Genomic DNA, 18,287 nt, shown 5'->3' on the forward strand with positions numbered 1-18,287 from the left:
CACAGTGGGAGTGTTAGGCACTAGGGGGAGGGTTAGGCTACACAGTTGGAGTGTTAGGCACTAGTGGGAGGGTTATGTTGCACAATGGGAGTGTTAGGCACTAGGGGGAGGGTTAGGCACTAGGGGGAGGGTTATGTTGCACAATGGGAGTGTTAGGCACTAGGGGGAGGGTTAGGCTACACAGTGGGAGTGTTAGGCACTAGGGGGAGGGTTATGTTGCACAATGGGAGTGTTAGGCGCTAGGGGGAGGGTTATGTTGCACAGTGGGAGTGTTAGGCACTAGGGGGAGGGTTAGGCTGCACAGTGGGAGTGTTAGGCACTAGGGGAGGGTTAGGCTGCACAGTGGGAGTGTTAGGCACTAGGGGAGGGTTAGGCTGCACAGTCGGAGTGTTAGGCACTAGGGGGAGGGTTAGGCTACACAGTGGGAGTGTTAGGCACTAGGGGGAGGGTTATGTTGCACAATGGGAGTGTTAGGCACTAGGGGGAGGGTTAGGCACTAGGGGGAGGGTTATGTTGCACAATGGGAGTGTTAGGCACTAGGGGGAGGGTTAGGCTACACAGTGGGAGTGTTAGGCACTAGGGGGAGGGTTATGTTGCACAATGGGAGTGTTAGGCGCTAGGGGGAGAGTTATGTTGCACAGTGGGAGTGTTAGGCACTAGGGGGAGGGTTAGGCTGCACAGTGGGAGTGTTAGGCACTAGGGGGAGGGTTAGGCTGCACAGTGGGAGTGTTAGGCACAAGGGGAGGGTTAGGCTGCACAGTGGGAGTGTTAGGCACTAGGGGGAGGGTTAGGCTGCACAGTGGGAGTGTTAGGCACTAGGGGGAGGGTTAGGCTGCACAGTGGGAGTGTTAGGCACTAGAGGGAGCGTTATGATGTGGGACAGGAGCGTTAGGGTCAGGTTTAGGAACTTTGGAGTATATTTACTAATTTTTATCGATTTCAAAAATTTGAGCTGGAAATCGATCTTGATGTTGGGTTTCAGGAGCTGAAACACATATTTACTAACAGATTACTTTTTATATTCATGTTTTTAAATGTTAGTAAATGTGTGTTTTAGCCCTGGAAGTACAACATCATTTTAAATAGATAAAAAACGATGAAAAAATCAACATTTACTAAATGTACCCCTAGAAGAGGTAATCGGCTGGTGATAGGGGGAGAATTCCCACCAGGACGCCGATCCTCAGATGGCTGAGCTGGAACTGCTCCACACGTGACTGCCGGGACCACGGGAAGTCACCGCTGGACTGGGTAACTTGCCACTAGACCACCAGAGACGGCCTGTGGAAATTCTATCATGCCGACGTTTCAGCTGTGTCCACAAGCTGCATGTTGACATTTCAACATGAAGAATGCCGACCTTGTATAGCACAGCTTTGTCTTTCAATTAGGAATATGTACTAAGCCTTGGAGAGTGATAAAGTGGATGGAGATAAAGTACCAGCCAATCCGCTCCTAGCTGCCAGGTTACAGGGGGATCAGGTGAGGATCACAGCTGTCGGGATCCCAGCTGTTGAAATGGCGACGCCGGAATCCCAACACTGATCGGAATGCCGGCACCAGCATCCCAACAAGGGGGGTGATTTAGCACAGCTACGATCATCCACTCTGACATGCGGGGGGACGTCCAGCACAGAGCTAGCTAGCGTCCAACCGTGAGAGAGCTTCACCACACAGTCCTCAACCAACGCGTTTCGATACACAAGTATCTTCATCAAGGCAAAGTGGGAATCCAGCGACGCCTGTTACACTGTAAATATCCATACGTTGTTGTCTACTTTTATGTTGGTAGACCATATGACCGGTTGAGAGTCCATCTTTACACTTTGTATTTTTAATTGAATTTTTTAATGAAATTTATTAAACAGAACATACTACACTATCAAAAGGTTTTCCTCTATCCTACATACACAACGAAACGTACCGAGAGTGAATTGGAGGGAGGAGTGTGATCCTAATTGGCTTGAGCCGTTCCAGTGAATGTGTTATTGTCTACGTATATAGTAGACCACCATTTCCGGTAGGGGGCTGTATTATTATTTCTGGCAAGTGAATCATATGAAGGTGTGATACACTATGAGATCTTTTCTCCTATCTTTTTGAGTGCATTAAGGCATTTTAAAGAGACAATAACACATTCACTGGAGCAGCTCAAGCCAATTAGTATCCCACTCCTCCCTCCAATTCACTCTCGGTACGTTTCGTTGTATATGTAGGATAGAGGAAAACCTTCTGATAGTGTAGTATGTTCTGTTTAATAAATTTCATTCAAAAATTCAATAAAAAATACAAAGTGTAAAGATGGACTCTCACTCGGTCATATGGTCTACCAACATAAAAGTAGACAACAGCGTATAGATATTTACAGTGTAACAGGCGTCGCTGGATTCCCACTTTGCCTTGAGGAAGATACTTGTGTATCGAAACGCGTTGGTTGAGGACTGTGTGGTGAAGTTCTCTCCCGGTTGGACGGTAGAGTGGGAAATCCAGGTACGCCTGTTACACTGTAAATAGCTACATTATGAGATCTTTTTGCCTATCTTTTTGAGTGCATTAAGACGTTTTAAAGAGATTTGCTGATTGGAAAAACACCAGAGGAGGTGTAATCTCGAAAGTGGTTAAAATTTCGTTTACAGCGCCAAAGGACAAAGTGGTGATTTTGTGTTTTATACGTGTTTCCAATGGTTTGGGTTGAAGCTACTACACCTAATAGTCTAACAGTCTGCTTAGAAGACGCATTTGATCAGGTTACACAAATTCTGTGTTTTTAAATTAGCATCCTGACAAGGTTCACAAGCTCGGCGCCGTGTTCATAACCGCCAGAATCCCGATTGAGCGCATGCTGAGCCGAGGGGTAGTGGTGGTGGTGGTGGTTAGGGTTTAGGCTGCGGGGAGAGGGTTAGGGTTATGCTGCGAGGAGGGGGGTTAGGTTTAGGCTGCGGGGAGGGGGGATCAGGTTTAGGTGCCCCCGGGGAGGGTTAGGCTGCGGGGAGGGGGGATCAGGTTTAGGTGCCCCTGGGGAGGGTTAGGCTGCGGGGAGGGGGGATCAGGATTTGGTGCCCCCGGGGAGTGTTAGGCTACGGGGAGGGGGGGGGGTAGGTTTAGGCTGCAGGGATGGAGGGTTAGGGGGGCATTGAGGGATGGTAAGTATAGGGTTAGGGTAAGTATTCCCACCATCAGGATGCTGCGGCCGGTCTTCTGACAGCTTTTCATACCCAACGCATTACAAGCTGTGTTTGAAAAACGTTAGTTAGGAGCTGATTGGCTGATACGTTATCTCATTCCACTTTGAGGGATATGTTCTAAGCAGTGAGAAGAGTGGAGAAGTGAGCCAGTGGAGAAACATTTATAATTTGCTTACTATAAAATCATACAGAGCAGCTGATTGGTTGCCATGGGCAACTTCTCCACTAGCTCACTTCTCCACTCTTATCACTGCTTAGTACATCTCCCCCATCTCTCTCAAAGACTAAGCACATCTCCCCTTATAGGAGTAACAGTATCAGTACCCCTCAGTACTCTCCTCTGTGTCTATGTTACTGTGTCTCATCTTACATACCGATCACGGCAGAAATGAATGGTGACGCCACTGGGTGCCCAATCTCTGCGGCCTAAGGAGAGCTAGTGGGGTTCCCAACGTAACCCAAAGGAAATAGTACTGGAAGCAGCAGAAGTATTCACAGCGCTGATAAGGGGACACTTCCACCATGTAACACTAGTCCCTGACTCCTGTACGCTGCACCCTACGACTCTCCACCCGCTGTGGTACTATAAGTCCCAGCATGTTTCACCCCATAACCATCTACCTGTTGGGAAAATAGAAGTCCTGACAATCTGCATCTAATGTAGAACCACATGTCCCAAAATTCTGCCTAATGCAAATAAAAGCTCTGCTGGCACTTGTGGTTCCATGACAGATGCCGCTTGCTGGCTGGATGTGGCTGAGGCTGTGTGTGTGATGGGTGAGTTATGGGGGTCATTCTGAGTTGATTTCTAGCTGCATTTGTTTGCAGCGCAGCGATCAGGCTAAAAAACGGCAGTACTGGGCATGCGTATGAACGATGTTGTTTTGCACAGGGTCTAGCGATGCTTTTCGGTCGCACTGGTTTCCGCAGAGTGATTGACATGAAGTGAGCGTTTCTGGGTGTTTGAAAAAACGCAGGTGTGCCAGGAAAAACGCAGGCGTGGCTGGGCGTGTTTGTGACGTCAATTCCGGAACTGAATAGTCTGAAGTGATCGCGAGCGCTGAGTAGGTCTGGAGCTACTCTGAAACTGCACAAAAAAACTTTGTAGCCGCTCTGTGATCCTTTCGTTCGCACTTCTGCTAAGCTAAAATACACTCCCAGTAGGCGGCGGCGGCCTAGCATTTGCACGGCTGCTAAAAACTGCTAGCGAGCGAACAACTCGGAATGACCCCCTATACTGTATGTGCAACAATGGATTATGCTCCTATCACTCCCTGGAACAAAGACCTAATGAGCAATGAGTCGGGAATCCTGCAGGTGGCAGTATAATTCCTGCCACAACACATGGATTCAGAGATTTGGGGGGGGGGGGGGCTGAGGCTGCAGGCAGGGAACAAATCACAATGCCTGGGCTTTTCTCCCCCTGGAAGCCCAGAGCTGGTTGGATCAGCCAGACAGAGAGCAGGGAAGCAGGATCAGCCCTTCTCCTCTCAGCATCAGCCCTTCTCCTCTCAGCATCTCCTGTCTTGTATCATCAGATGCTGAGCACCAATGCGGCAGATCTGGGCTCCTCTCACTGACAGCACCGGGGCCAGGAATGCATCTTCACCGGGGCAAAGAGGCCAGACACATCTGATCCTCTAATACCAAACCTCCCCTGATCCAGAAGCAATAAGCAGCCTGAACCTCCTGCGGGAAAGCCTCACATCTCCGCTGTCTGTGGCTGAGGTTCTGCAGCCTCCTTTGTGTAGGTGGGATATCTCTATTTTTGATGTATTTGCAGACCAATGAATTATTCTGTGCTGCTGCTGCCTCCATCCCTGTGCTCCTGCATATACACCTGACTGTATTGCACCTGCAATCCAGAGATACACCATTTGCAGGCAACGTTTCTTATGGCAGAGAGCAAAACAAGGACAGATCAATAAAGAAGAAGAACCCTCTGTTGGAAGTGGTGGAGGGAGGGGCAGTTTTCAGGCAGTTCCCTTTTTTATTCCCGGTAACATCTGCCCCCCCTCCTGTCTGCAGTCGACATCTCTGAATAAGGATTGCAGGAAGACCCTGCGCTGGACAGAGCTGCATCTGTGTGTCTCTCCATCCTCTGAGATTCTGCCCCACATCCTCAGCAAACTATTCTATTTATTTCATCAATGCTTTGAATGGACATTGTGCACTGGGGGAGCCGGGGAAGCAGCTGATCACAGGATACAGAGCAATCTTATTTGCAGGGGGCAGCACCCCCCTTCCCCCTGCCCTGTTTAGTAGCATCTTTGCCCCTGTCAGTGTACTGTCTTCAGGGGGGAGCTGCGTGTGTCCTGCAATGCAAGCAACAAAGAGACCTCAGTCTCATTCCTCAGCTTGCTATTAATCAGCCAAGAGCAAGAGTGGAAATTTATTGGACTAATTGCTTTCCCCAGAGGCTCCTCGGACTCCTCCCAGTCCTGGTATTGCTTGTCAAGACCTCTGCTAGCCATGGGCACCGTCCTCTCCCTGTCGCCAGGCTCTCGGAAAGCTAGCCTCTATGACGACGGCCCAGGATCCCTGGCTCATTATAACAACGTTAGCAAGGGCAGTGGGCAGAAGCCCGAAAAGACATTGAAACGGCACTCTATGTTCATTCCTGCCCTCACCTGGAAGAGGCTGGTGGCCTCCACCAAGAAGAAGACCTCCAGGAAGGGAACTGTCAATAGCAATTACCAGAAGGATGTTGCCCATCTGAACCATGAGAATGTGAAAAAGTCCTTGTCTTGTGCCAACCTCTCTAGCTACGACAGCCAACCGCTGGCACCTCTCACCTCCAAGCAGATAACGTCCATCAAGAAGGTCTCCAGCACCACTGGTGGTGGCTCTCCAAAAAGGGTCATAGTCCAAGCTTCCACTGGGGAGCTCCTGAAATGCCTAGGGGAATTTCTCTGCAGGAGATGTTACCGCTTAAAACATTTGTCACCCACAGACCCTATTCTTTGGCTGCGTAGTGTGGATCGCTCCTTGCTTCTCCAAGGATGGCAAGACCAAGCCTTTGTCACCCCAGCCAATGTGGTTTTTGTCTACTTGCTCTGCAGGGACGTCATTGATGGGGACTCTGTGGCCACTGAGCATGACTTGCAAGCCACACTATTGACCTGCCTGTATCTATCCTACTCTTACATGGGCAATGAGATCTCCTACCCTCTCAAACCTTTCCTGGTGGAAGCGGGCAAAGATGCCTTCTGGGACCGATGTCTTTGCATCATTGATGCCATGAGTGCCAAGATGCTGAGAATAAACGCGGACCCTCACTATTTTACCCAGGTGTTTGCTGACCTAAAAAATGAAGGCAACCGCGATGAGTTTTCTAGAGTACTGGACCGGTGACTGTCCCAGGAGAGAAAAAGTCAAACAATGTTACAGCACTTGAAGGTCAGGTCTGATTTCCACCATCTCTGGCCAACCTTGATCCAGTAGCCAAAAAAAAGGGACCACATTCAGCCTTTTGTGCATTGTCCACGTTGAGAAGCGGTGGAAATCTGAGGCACCTTGGCCACCATCCAACGTGCAACTTTATTTGAGGCCATCAAGTGCCTGGCACTCACATCACCTTTTCTCTCGCTGTAGTATCTTCTGAGGATGGAAGAGTCACTACTCCTTACTACTCCTGGGTAGAAGCTGCTTGCACTCATCCCAAAGCACCAGACTCTTACCTCCAACCAGTATTTTTGTATAAATGTGCAATTCGGAGTCATGGGATGGAAAAATAATGACTCATGGGAGTTTCGCCTTATTCCTGTGTCTCCTATTTATAGATGGGAGCTGGGAATATTTGAGAAGCCTCCAGAGATGAGGAGGCCAAGAGGCCCCCAGTGGCTGGGGGAATCCTGAGATGGGTAATGGTGGACGGTGCAGTCTCTTCTCCAATCCCTTTGTATACATGAATGCGAACGTGTCAGACTTTATTTAAGAACACTGTATTGGTAACAATACCTCCTCTTTTATTTTATGTCTGTGGTTTTAGCCCTAACATGACAGAGGTTGGGCTGCAGTGTGGGGTGGGCCTGAGAGGGCCGCTGGCCGTATTTTATCTTCAGAAATAATAGGTCGCTTCCAGGCGCAATAATAGGACGTTTACTGCAGATTATCCAGTTATTACAGATTACGTGCAAGGAAATGCATAACATCAGCCATGTACCGAGCCGTATAGTCTGTTTCTAGAGCTCTGTTCAGGCAGAATGGGGATTTATTTCTAATAAAGAGACAAATTGAGGGGCTTAATCATGTTGTAGCAATGTCATGTCCTTATTGCCTCGATTTATCAATAAGTGACAGATTTCACTGTGAGTGATAAATTGCACCAGCCAATCAGCTCCTAACTGCCATGTTACAGACTGTTGCCCTTATTTATCAATGGGTGATACATTTCACTGTGAGTGATAAATTGCACCAGCCAATCCGCTCCTAGCTGTAATTTTTCAAACCCAGCCTGTGAAATGGAAGTTAGGAGCTGATTGGCTGGTGCAATTTATCACTCACAGTGAAATGTATCACTCATTGGTAAATAAGGGCATGTGTTTGAAAAATGACAGTTAGGAGCGGATTGGCTGGTGCAATTTATCACTCACAGTGAAATGTATCACTCATTGGTAAATAAGGACATATGTGCGGTATACATCACTTACCAAGGAGCACAGATCTATGGTAGATGGCTTGTGGTGTATTGTGCAATTGCTGCATAGCTAGAGGATTGCAGGATATTGGTATACCTGTGCTCAAGCAGGAACAGCCAGCCTGAACTCTGATAGCCGAGTGATTACTTATCTGGTTTGTTGATGCTCGCACACTGATCTGGCTTTAAATGAATGAGAAATAGATTGACGCGCAGGGAGCCTGTGACATGTCGTGTCTCCAGGGCGTCTGTTTTATATTACATGAGCTACATGCACACAGCTTCATCCGGCAGACGCCGCCTATAGAGGGAGCGCAGCATCCGATCTGTGCATCAGGATGAGGGCTGCATCCAGATAATAGTCATGTATTCTGTAACACTGACAAACAGGCTTCCGTCTACACATTTAGGGGGAGATGAATCAAACCTTGGAGAGAGATAAAGTGGAGAGAAGTAAAGTACAAACCTATCAGCTCCTGTCATTTTTCAAACACAGCCTGTGACGTGGCAGTTTATTCGGTACTTTATCTCTCTCCAAGATTTGATACATGTTCCCCATCATTGTACACATTGCCGATGACTGTGTGAGGAATGCAGTATTGTTATGGCCTGCATACAGCGTTAAGTTGGGTTCTGTGTGTGACCAGGGATTGCAGCCGAGAAGTGGGCTGGGGTTCCTCCACACACCCAATTATTTTGCTTGATTTGTATAAATAAATCATTTTCCATCTCATTTAATAATCAGCGTCTGGTAATAGGGAATCCCATTGTGGTGCTGCCTGTACCATTAACCACAATGTGGAAATGCAGAAAATATGTCACCTACTGCTGCTTCTTCGGACATAAACCACTATACACTGGGAACTGGTGGCATCACTGAGGCACGAGGCATTTTAGGAGAGAGGTACACTGCTCTGGCCATGGTGGGTTAGGGACTTAGAAGACACATCAGTGTGTCGGTGTTGTACAGTGTGTGTTGTCGTGTGGTGATTGTGCACTGAGACACGTTGGCTCTGCCTCCTGGGCATTCTCTGTGTGTGGAGCGATGACCTACATCTCTGCCTGTGTCTCCTGTATTATTACAGAGAACGTCCCTCTGCCTGTCTGCTGTATTATTACAGAGAATGTCCCTCTGCCTGTCTCCTGTATTATTACAGAGAATGTCCCTCTGCCTGTCTGCTGTATTATTACAGAGAATGTCCCTCTGCCTGTCTGCTGGCAGCAGAGGTGACCTGTGGGGATATGAGCCGTGATTCTGTTATTGTACCTTCTAGCCACGATGAAGGGGTCACTGGTGCAGTGCATGCTGGGTACTATGATGGGCACTGACCTGTGTGAGCAGAGGATATGATAGGAAACAGCTAAAGATTCTGCTTACTGTCTGTCTGCTGAGTGTCTGTATCCTATGCTCGCCTTTAGGACTCTTTCCTGATACATTTAGCATGAAAGTGATGATGTCTGTTATAAAACACAAAGGTTCTCCATCTATTCCCCACTGACATCCATGTTCTCCATCTATTCCCCACTGACACCCAGGTTCCCCATCTATTCCCCACTGACATCCGTGTTCTCCATCTATTCCCCACTGACATCCATGTTCTCCATCTATTCCCCACTGACACCCAGGTTCCCCATCTATTCCCCACTGACATCCATGTTCTCCATCTATTCCTCACTGACATCCATGTTCTCCATCTATTCCCCACTGACATCCATGTTCTCCATCTATTCCTCACTGACATCCATGTTCTCCATCTATTCCCCACTGACATCCGTGTTCTCCATCTATTCCACACTGACATCCGTGTTCTCCATCTATTCCCCACTGACATCCATGTTCTCCATCTATTCCCCACTGACACCCAGGTTCCCCATCTATTCCCCACTGACATCCGTGTTCTCCATCTATTCCCCACTGACATCCATGTTCTCCATCTATTCCCCACTGACATCCATGTTCTCCATCTATTCCCCACTGACATCCGTGTTCTCCATCTATTCCACACTGACATCCGTGTTCTCCATCTATTCCCCACTGACATCCATGTTCTCCATCTATTCCCCACTGACACCCAGGTTCTCCATCTATTCCCCACTGATATCCGTGTTCTCCATCTATTCCCCACTGACATCCATGTTCTCCATCTATTCCCCACTGACATCCGTGTTCTCCATCTATTCCCCACTGACATCCATGTTCTCCATCTATTCCCCACTGACATCCATGTTCTCCATCTATTCCCCACTGACATCCGTGTTCTCCATCTATTCCCCACTGACATCCGGGTTCTCCATCTATTCCCCAGCTGACACCCAGGTTCTCCATCTATTCCCCACTGACACCAAGGTTCTCCATCTATTCCCCAATGACATCCATGTTCTCCATCTATTCCCCACTGACATCCGTGTTCTCCATCTATTCCCCACTGACACCCAGGTTCTCCATCTATTCCCCACTGACATCCGTGTTCTCCATCTATTCTCCACTGACATCCGTGTTCTCCATCTATTCCCCACTGACATCGTGTTCTCCATCTATTCCCCACTGACATCCGTGTTCTCCATCTATTCCCCACTGACATCCGTGTTCTCCATCTATTCCCCACTGACATCCGTGTTCTCCATCTATTCTCCACTGACATCCGTGTTCTCCATCTATTCCCCACTGACATCCGTGTTCTCCATCTATTCCCCACTGACATCCGTGTTCTCCATCTATTCCCCACCGACATCCATGTTCTCCATCTATTCCCCACCGACATCCATGTTATCCATCTATTCCCCACTGACATCCGTGTTCTCCATCTATTCCCCAGCTGACATCCGGGTTCTCCATCTATTCCCCAGCTGACACCCAGGTTCTCCATCTATTCCCCACTGACACCAAGGTTCTCCATCTATTCCCCAATGACATCCGTGTTCTCCATCTATTCCCCACTGACATCCGTGTTCTCCATCTATTCCCCACTGACATCCGTGTTCTCCATCTATTCCCCACTGGCACCCAGGTTCTCCATCTATTCCCCACTGACACCCAGGTTCTCCATCTATTCCCCACTGACATCCATGTTCTCCATCTATTCCCCACTGACATCCGTGTTTTCCATCTATTCCCCACTGACATCCGTGTTCTCCATCTATTCCCCACTGACATCCGTGTTCTCCATCTATTCCCCACTGACATCCGCGTTCTCCATCTATTCCCCACTGACATCCGTGTTCTCCATCTATTCCCCACTGACATCCGTGTTCTCCATCTATTCCCCACTGACATCCGTGTTCTCCATCTATTCCCCACTGACACCCAGGTTCTCCATCTATTCCCCACTGACATCCGTGTTCTGCATCTACTCCCCACTGACATCCGGGTTCTCCATCTATTCCCCACTGACATCCGGGTTCTCCATCTATTCCCCACTGACATCCGTGTTCTCCATCTATTCCACACTGACATCCGGGTTCTCCATCTATTCCCCACTGACATCCGGGTTCTCCATCTATTCCCCAGCTGACACCCAGGTTCTCCATCTATTCCCCACTGACACCAAGGTTCTCCATCTATTCCCCAATGACATCCGTGTTCTCCATCTATTCCCCACTGACATCCGTGTTCTCCATCTATTCCCCACTGACATCCGTGTTCTCCATCTATTCCCCACTGGCACCCAGGTTCTCCATCTATTCCCCACTGACACCCAGGTTCTCCATCTATTCCCCACTGACATCCATGTTCTCCATCTATTCCCCACTGACATCCGTGTTCTCCATCTATTCCCCACTGACATCCGTGTTCTCCATCTATTCCCCACTGACATCCGTGTTCTCCATCTATTCCCCACTGACATCCGTGTTCTCCATCTATTCCCCACTGACATCCGTGTTCTCCATCTATTCCCCACTGACATCCGTGTTCTCCATCTATTCCCCACTGACATCCGTGTTCTCCATCTATTCCCCACTGACACCCAGGTTCTCCATCTATTCCCCACTGACATCCATGTTCTGCATCTACTCCCCACTGACATCCGGGTTCTCCATCTATTCCCCACTGACATCCGTGTTCTCCATCTATTCCCCACTGACATCCGTGTTCTCCATCTATTCCACACTGACATCCGGGTTCTCCATCTATTCCCCACTGACATCCGGGTTCTCCATCTATTCCCCACTGACACCCAGGTTCTCCATCTATTCCACACTGACATGCGGGTTCTCCATCTATTCCCCACCTGACACCCAGGTTCTCGATCATCTAGTCCCCACTGACATCCATGTTCTCCATCTATTCCCCACTGACATCCGGGTTCTCCATCTATTCCCCACTGACATCCGTGTTCTCCATCTATTCCACACTGACATCCGGGTTCTCCATCTATTCCCCACTGACATCCGGGTTCTCCATCTATTCCCCAGCTGACACCCAGGTTCTCCATCTATTCCCCACTGACACCAAGGTTCTCCATCTATTCCCCAATGACATCCGTGTTCTCCATCTATTCCCCACTGACATCCGTGTTCTCCATCTATTCCCCACTGACATCCGTGTTCTCCATCTATTCCCCACTGGCACCCAGGTTCTCCATCTATTCCCCACTGACACCCAGGTTCTCCATCTATTCCCCACTGACATCCAGGTTCTCCATCTATTCCCCACTGACATCCGTGTTCTCCATCTATTCCCCACTGACATCCGTGTTCTCCATCTATTCCCCACTGACATCCGTGTTCTCCATCTATTCCCCACTGACATCCGTGTTCTCCATCTATTCCCCACTGACATCCGTGTTCTCCATCTATTCCCCACTGACATCCGTGTTCTCCATCTATTCCCCACTGACATCCGTGTTCTCCATCTATTCCCCACTGACACCCAGGTTCTCCATCTATTCCCCACTGACATCCATGTTCTGCATCTACTCCCCACTGACATCCGGGTTCTCCATCTATTCCCCACTGACATCCGTGTTCTCCATCTATTCCCCACTGACATCCGTGTTCTCCATCTATTCCACACTGACATCCGGGTTCTCCATCTATTCCCCACTGACATCCGGGTTCTCCATCTATTCCCCACTGACACCCAGGTTCTCCATCTATTCCACACTGACATGCGGGTTCTCCATCTATTCCCCACCTGACACCCAGGTTCTCGATCATCTAGTCCCCACTGACATCCATGTTCTCCATCTATTCCCCACTGACATCCGTGTTCTCCATCTATTCCCCACTGACATCCGTGTTCTCCATCTATTCCCCACTGGCACCCAGGTTCTCCATCTATTCCCCACTGACATCCGTGTTCTCCATCTATTCCCCACTGACATCCGGGTTCTCCATCTATTCCCCAGCTGACACCCAGGTTCTCCATCTATTCCCCACTGACACCAAGGTTCTCCATCTATTCCCCACTGACATCCGTGTTCTCCATCTATTCCCCACTGACATCCGTGTTCTCCATCTATTCCCCACTGACATCCGTGTTCTCCATCTATTCCCCACTGACATCCGTGTTCTCCATCTATTCCCCACTGACACCCAGGTTCTCCATCTATTCCCCACTGACATCCGTGTTCTCCATCTATTCCCCACTGACATCCGTGTTCTCCATCTATTCCCCACTGGCACCCAGGTTCTCCATCTATTCCCCACTGACATCCGTGTTCTCCATCTATTCCCCACTGACATCCGGGTTCTCCATCTATTCCCCAGCTGACACCCAGGTTCTCCATCTATTCCCCACTGACATCCGTGTTCTCCATCTATTCCCCACTGACATCCGGGTTCTCCATCTATTCCCCAGCTGACACCCAGGTTCTCCATCTATTCCCCACTGACACCAAGGTTCTCCATCTATTCCCCACTGACATCCGTGTTCTCCATCTATTCCCCACTGACATCCGTGTTCTCCATCTATTCCCCACTGACATCCGTGTTCTCCATCTATTCCCCACTGACATCCGTGTTCTCCATCTATTCCCCACTGACACCCAGGTTCTCCATCTATTCCCCACTGACATCCGTGTTCTCCATCTATTCCCCACTGACATCCGTGTTCTCCATCTATTCCCCACTGACATCCGGATTCTCCATCTATTCCCCACTGACATCCGTGTTCTCCATCTATTCCCCACTGACATCCGGGTTCTCCATCTATTCCCCACTGACATCCGGGTTCTCCATCTATTCCCCACTGACACCCAGGTTCTCCATCTATTCCACACTGACATGCGGGTTCTCCATCTATTCCCCACCTGACACCCAGGTTCTCGATCATCTAGTCCCCACTGACATCCATGTTCTCCATCTATTCCCCACTGACATCCGTGTTCTCCATCTATTCCCCACTGACATCCGTGTTCTCCATCTATTCCCCACTGGCACCCAGGTTCTCCATCTATTCCCCACTGACATCCGTGTTCTCCATCTATTCCTCACTGACATCCGGGTTCTCCATCTATTCCCCACTGGTACACAGGTTCTCCATCTATTCTCCAGCTGACACCCAGGTTCTCCATCTATTCCCCACTGACATCCGTGTTCTCCATCTATTCCCCACTGGCACCCAGTTTCTCCATCTATTCCCCAGCTGACACCCAGGTTCTCCATCTATTCCCCAGCTGACACCCAGGTTCTCCATCTATTCCCCACTGACATGCAGGTTCTCCATCTTTTCCCCACTGGCACCCAGGTTCTCCATCTATTCCCCACTGACATCCGTGTTCTCCATCTATTCCCCACTGACACGCGGGTTCTCCATCTATTCCCCACTGACACGCGGGTTCTCCATCTATTCCCCACTGGCACCCAGGTTCTTCATCTATTCATCACCACTGGCACCCAGGTTCTCCATCTATTCCCAACTGACATCCGGGTTCTTCATCTATTCTCCACTGGCACCCAGGTTCTCCATCTATTCACCGCTGGCACCCAGGTTCTCCATCTATTCCCCACCTGACACCCAGGTTCTCCATCTATTCCCCACTGGCACCTAAGTTCTCCATCTATTCACCACTAGCACCCAGGTTCTCCATCTATTCCCCACTGGCACCCAGGTTTTCCATCTATTCACCACTGGCACCTAGGTTCTCCATCTATTCACCACTGGCACCCAGATTCTCCATCTATTCACCACCTGACACCCAGGTTCTCCATCTGTTCACCACTGGCACCCAGGTTCTCCATCTATTCACCACCTGACACCCAGGTTCTCCATCTGTTCTCCACTAGCACCCAGGTTCTCCATCTATTCCCCACTGCACCCAGGTTCTCCATCTATTCACCACTGGCACGTGGGTTTTCCATCTATTCACCACTGGTACCCAGGTTCTCCATCTATTCCCCACTGGCACCCAGCTTCTCCATCTATTCTCCACTGGCACCCAGGTTCTCCATCTATTACCCACTGGTACACAGGTTCTCCATCTATTCCCCACTGACATCTGGATTCTCCATCTATTCTCCACTGGCACCCAGGTTCTCCATCTATTACCCACTGGTACACAAGTTCTCCATCTATTCCCCACTGACATCTGGGTTCTCCATTTATTCCCCACTGGCACACAGGTTCTCCATCTATTACCCACTGGCACCCAGGTTCTCCTTCTATTCCCCACTGGCACACAGGTTCTCCATCTATTCCCCACTTGACACCCAGATTCTCGATCTAGTCCCCACTGACATCCGGGTTCACCATATATTCTCCACTGGCATACAGGTTCTCCATCTATTACCCACTGGCACACAGGTTCTCCATCTATTCCCCACTGGCACACGGGTTATCCATCTATTCACCACTAGCACCCAGGTTCTCTATCTATTCACTATTGGCACCCAGGTTCTCCATCTATACACCACTGGCACCCAGCTTCTTCATCTATTCACCACTGGTACCCAGGTTCTCCGTCTGTTCGCTACTGGCACACAGGTTCTCGATCTATACACCACTGGTACCCAGGTTCTCCACCCACACACCACTGGTACCCAGGTTCTCCACCGATAAACCACTGGCATCCATGTTCTCCACCTATACACCACTGGCACCCATGTTCTCTACCTATACGCCACTGGTACCCAGGTTCTCCAGCTGTTGAATGGGTCGTGGAATTTGGACAGCTGTAAAATGGTTTATTTTCCTATACAGTAGTTCTCCTGATTTCGCCACTAATGGGTTCCCTTCGGTTACACTGTAAGCATTAGAGATACACGTAACCTGTCAGTATAATATTAGCGTCTAGTGACGTAATGCATTGTTGCGCTGTTACCTCATATGTAGCCTATGTTCCACCACATGCGGGACTAAAAAAACAAATAAAATGGTTACAATGTAATCCCATCACCTGCTCACGTCTGGCCCCGCCATTATGTGGGCTAAAAATTTGTGGCCTTCTGGTTCACTATAAACCATTATCCTCACTGAGGTACGAGGCACGAAGCAACTTGTGGATTTGCGCCAGTTGTGTGGGTACATGCGTGTGCAAATGGGTGGGGTCAGCATGAGCATCTCATGGGATTTACAAAAAGTTGCAACCTCCTGCCTCCCTGATGTCACTAGCAAATTGCTAATTCACAAAGTGGCAGCCGCCGCCCTGGGTAGGTGACAGTAAGTTTATTATTACGTCTTTATAGAACTTGTGCTGTCTGTGTTGGATGACATTCACTAACGAACAGAAAGTTTCCTAATGCCAAAGGGAAAAGGTAATGCTATGGAACCAATATCTGCTACCCTTGTCTGACTTGCACTAACCCTACCAGCCCGTGGGCGTTATTAGTGACTGTGCCACAAGCGCCACGTTGGTAAACGCACTGAATTACCCTGAGAGAAGTATTTTTAGTTGTACGAGTTATTTGCACATTCTATGGATTAAGCATAGCTAGTTGAGAGACACAGGCTGCCTAAAATCAATCTATAGACTCCTGTTGGGCAGTAATGCTAGGATGTGGCTTCTGGATGTGGCTTCTGGTTTCCTTTAATGAGCAGATTCAGTCCAGCATTGTAATTAAGATGCTGCCACCTATATGGCTCTTAGTAGGTTCTACTGACTCATGGTCCATGTTTGAAGAGAGATGGTTACTCCATCCCATATGGACCATTTCCTGTGTGACCATTTAAGGGGAGTCACTCGGATAGGTGGAGCAATGCAGTATACATTTATATACTGTGTATACTGGTCCCCACAAAATGTAGAAAGACAAACAACAATTCTCGTGATGGTGCATGTTTATGGGATGTAGTCTATGAATCTGGGACACTATTGCCCCCTCACACACTTTACTGACCCCAGCTCCATTAACCCTCCATTCTTAATAACCCTAGCCCCATACACCCCTCAGATCTTACTGACCCCTACCCTGTACCCAGTCCCTACACCCCTCCCTTCTTACTGACTCCAGCCCCATCACTTTGTGACTTTCTGTGCCCAATTGGATGACCAGATTGGGCAGATGTAGTTGTCATCACATTTTCATCCAGAAGACCACTGGTTGGCCATAGGGGCAGTTCTAGGCCAACATGTCCGAGCAAAGTCAACTGTCCCTCTCCTTTTTAGATCCAATGAATGGATCCATGTGTTAGAGTGCCCACGGGTTCTCAGTAACTCTACTGTACTCGACTCAGTGATGAGAGAAGGGTCCAACAAGTGGCAACTACCCCCCCCCCCCGACCCACCAAAGATACGTCACCAACCTACCTTTCTAGCTCACCTTCTTTGCAAATCTTTTGTAGTGAACGAGTAGTAATGTTGAGAAGAGTTGTATAGGAATTGTGTGATCCCAGGTGTGCTATAGCAGGGCATTGGATATATAGGAACCCTTCCGTATCCCCCACCTACAACTAGAGGCCTGCCCGAGCGCAGCCACCAAATGCTGTATTGTATATATTAGCAGGACGGTGAATTACTTTGTGTCTCCGTGGGTGTGTGGTGCATGCATGACTTTGGTGTTTGCATACTATTCCCTCACTTTGTAAATGATTTAATTTATAAGGGAAAACCTAAGAACATTACAGAGATCCTCCCGAATATCTTTGTGCAGTATGCAGAAGACAAGTGTTTGTACCAAGTGCTCATTTCTTTTTTTCCTTTGTAAGAACGTTTTTTTCTACTGTATGTGTTGACACTGGAATCTTTCTGCCTGGAGGGGAGGGCCAGTTTCCCGGCCTTTCAAACTCTCCGGAGGAATTGCAAAAACTCTGACCGTTTTCCGGCACTGGGAAATGACTGATGGGTTTAGGCCACTTCTCCGTGTTCCGGACCCACGCGTCTGGTATTCCTGCTACGGTTTTATTGGGAATTACACGGAACAAAAATGGGACAAGCACTTTGGCTGTAAAATAGCCGCTCAAGAGTCCTCTCAGGAAGTAAAATGAAGGAACACAACAATATGGCAGCGTGCGGCAGCTGTGTATGATGCCACCTACTGTATGGCGGTGGCTGGATGACCGCAGCAAAACTGGAAGATGAGAAACG

The 18,287-nt window shown here is 48.9% G+C and overlaps 1 protein-coding gene across 1 annotated transcript; it reads left to right on the plus strand.

The window, feature by feature from the left end:
• Window positions 1-4,650: 4,650 nt before the first annotated feature.
• Window positions 4,651-8,557, plus strand: LOC134928640 (cyclin-dependent kinase 5 activator 1-like). The gene has a single exon (XM_063924583.1). The coding sequence runs from the start codon at window positions 5,658-5,660 to the stop codon at window positions 6,537-6,539; it is 882 nt and encodes a 293-aa protein (XP_063780653.1). The 5' UTR covers window positions 4,651-5,657; the 3' UTR covers window positions 6,540-8,557.
• Window positions 8,558-18,287: the final 9,730 nt, after the last annotated feature.

This window comes from Pseudophryne corroboree, chromosome 5 (genome assembly GCF_028390025.1).
Source record: "Pseudophryne corroboree isolate aPseCor3 chromosome 5, aPseCor3.hap2, whole genome shotgun sequence".
NCBI lineage: Eukaryota > Metazoa > Chordata > Amphibia > Anura > Myobatrachidae > Pseudophryne > Pseudophryne corroboree.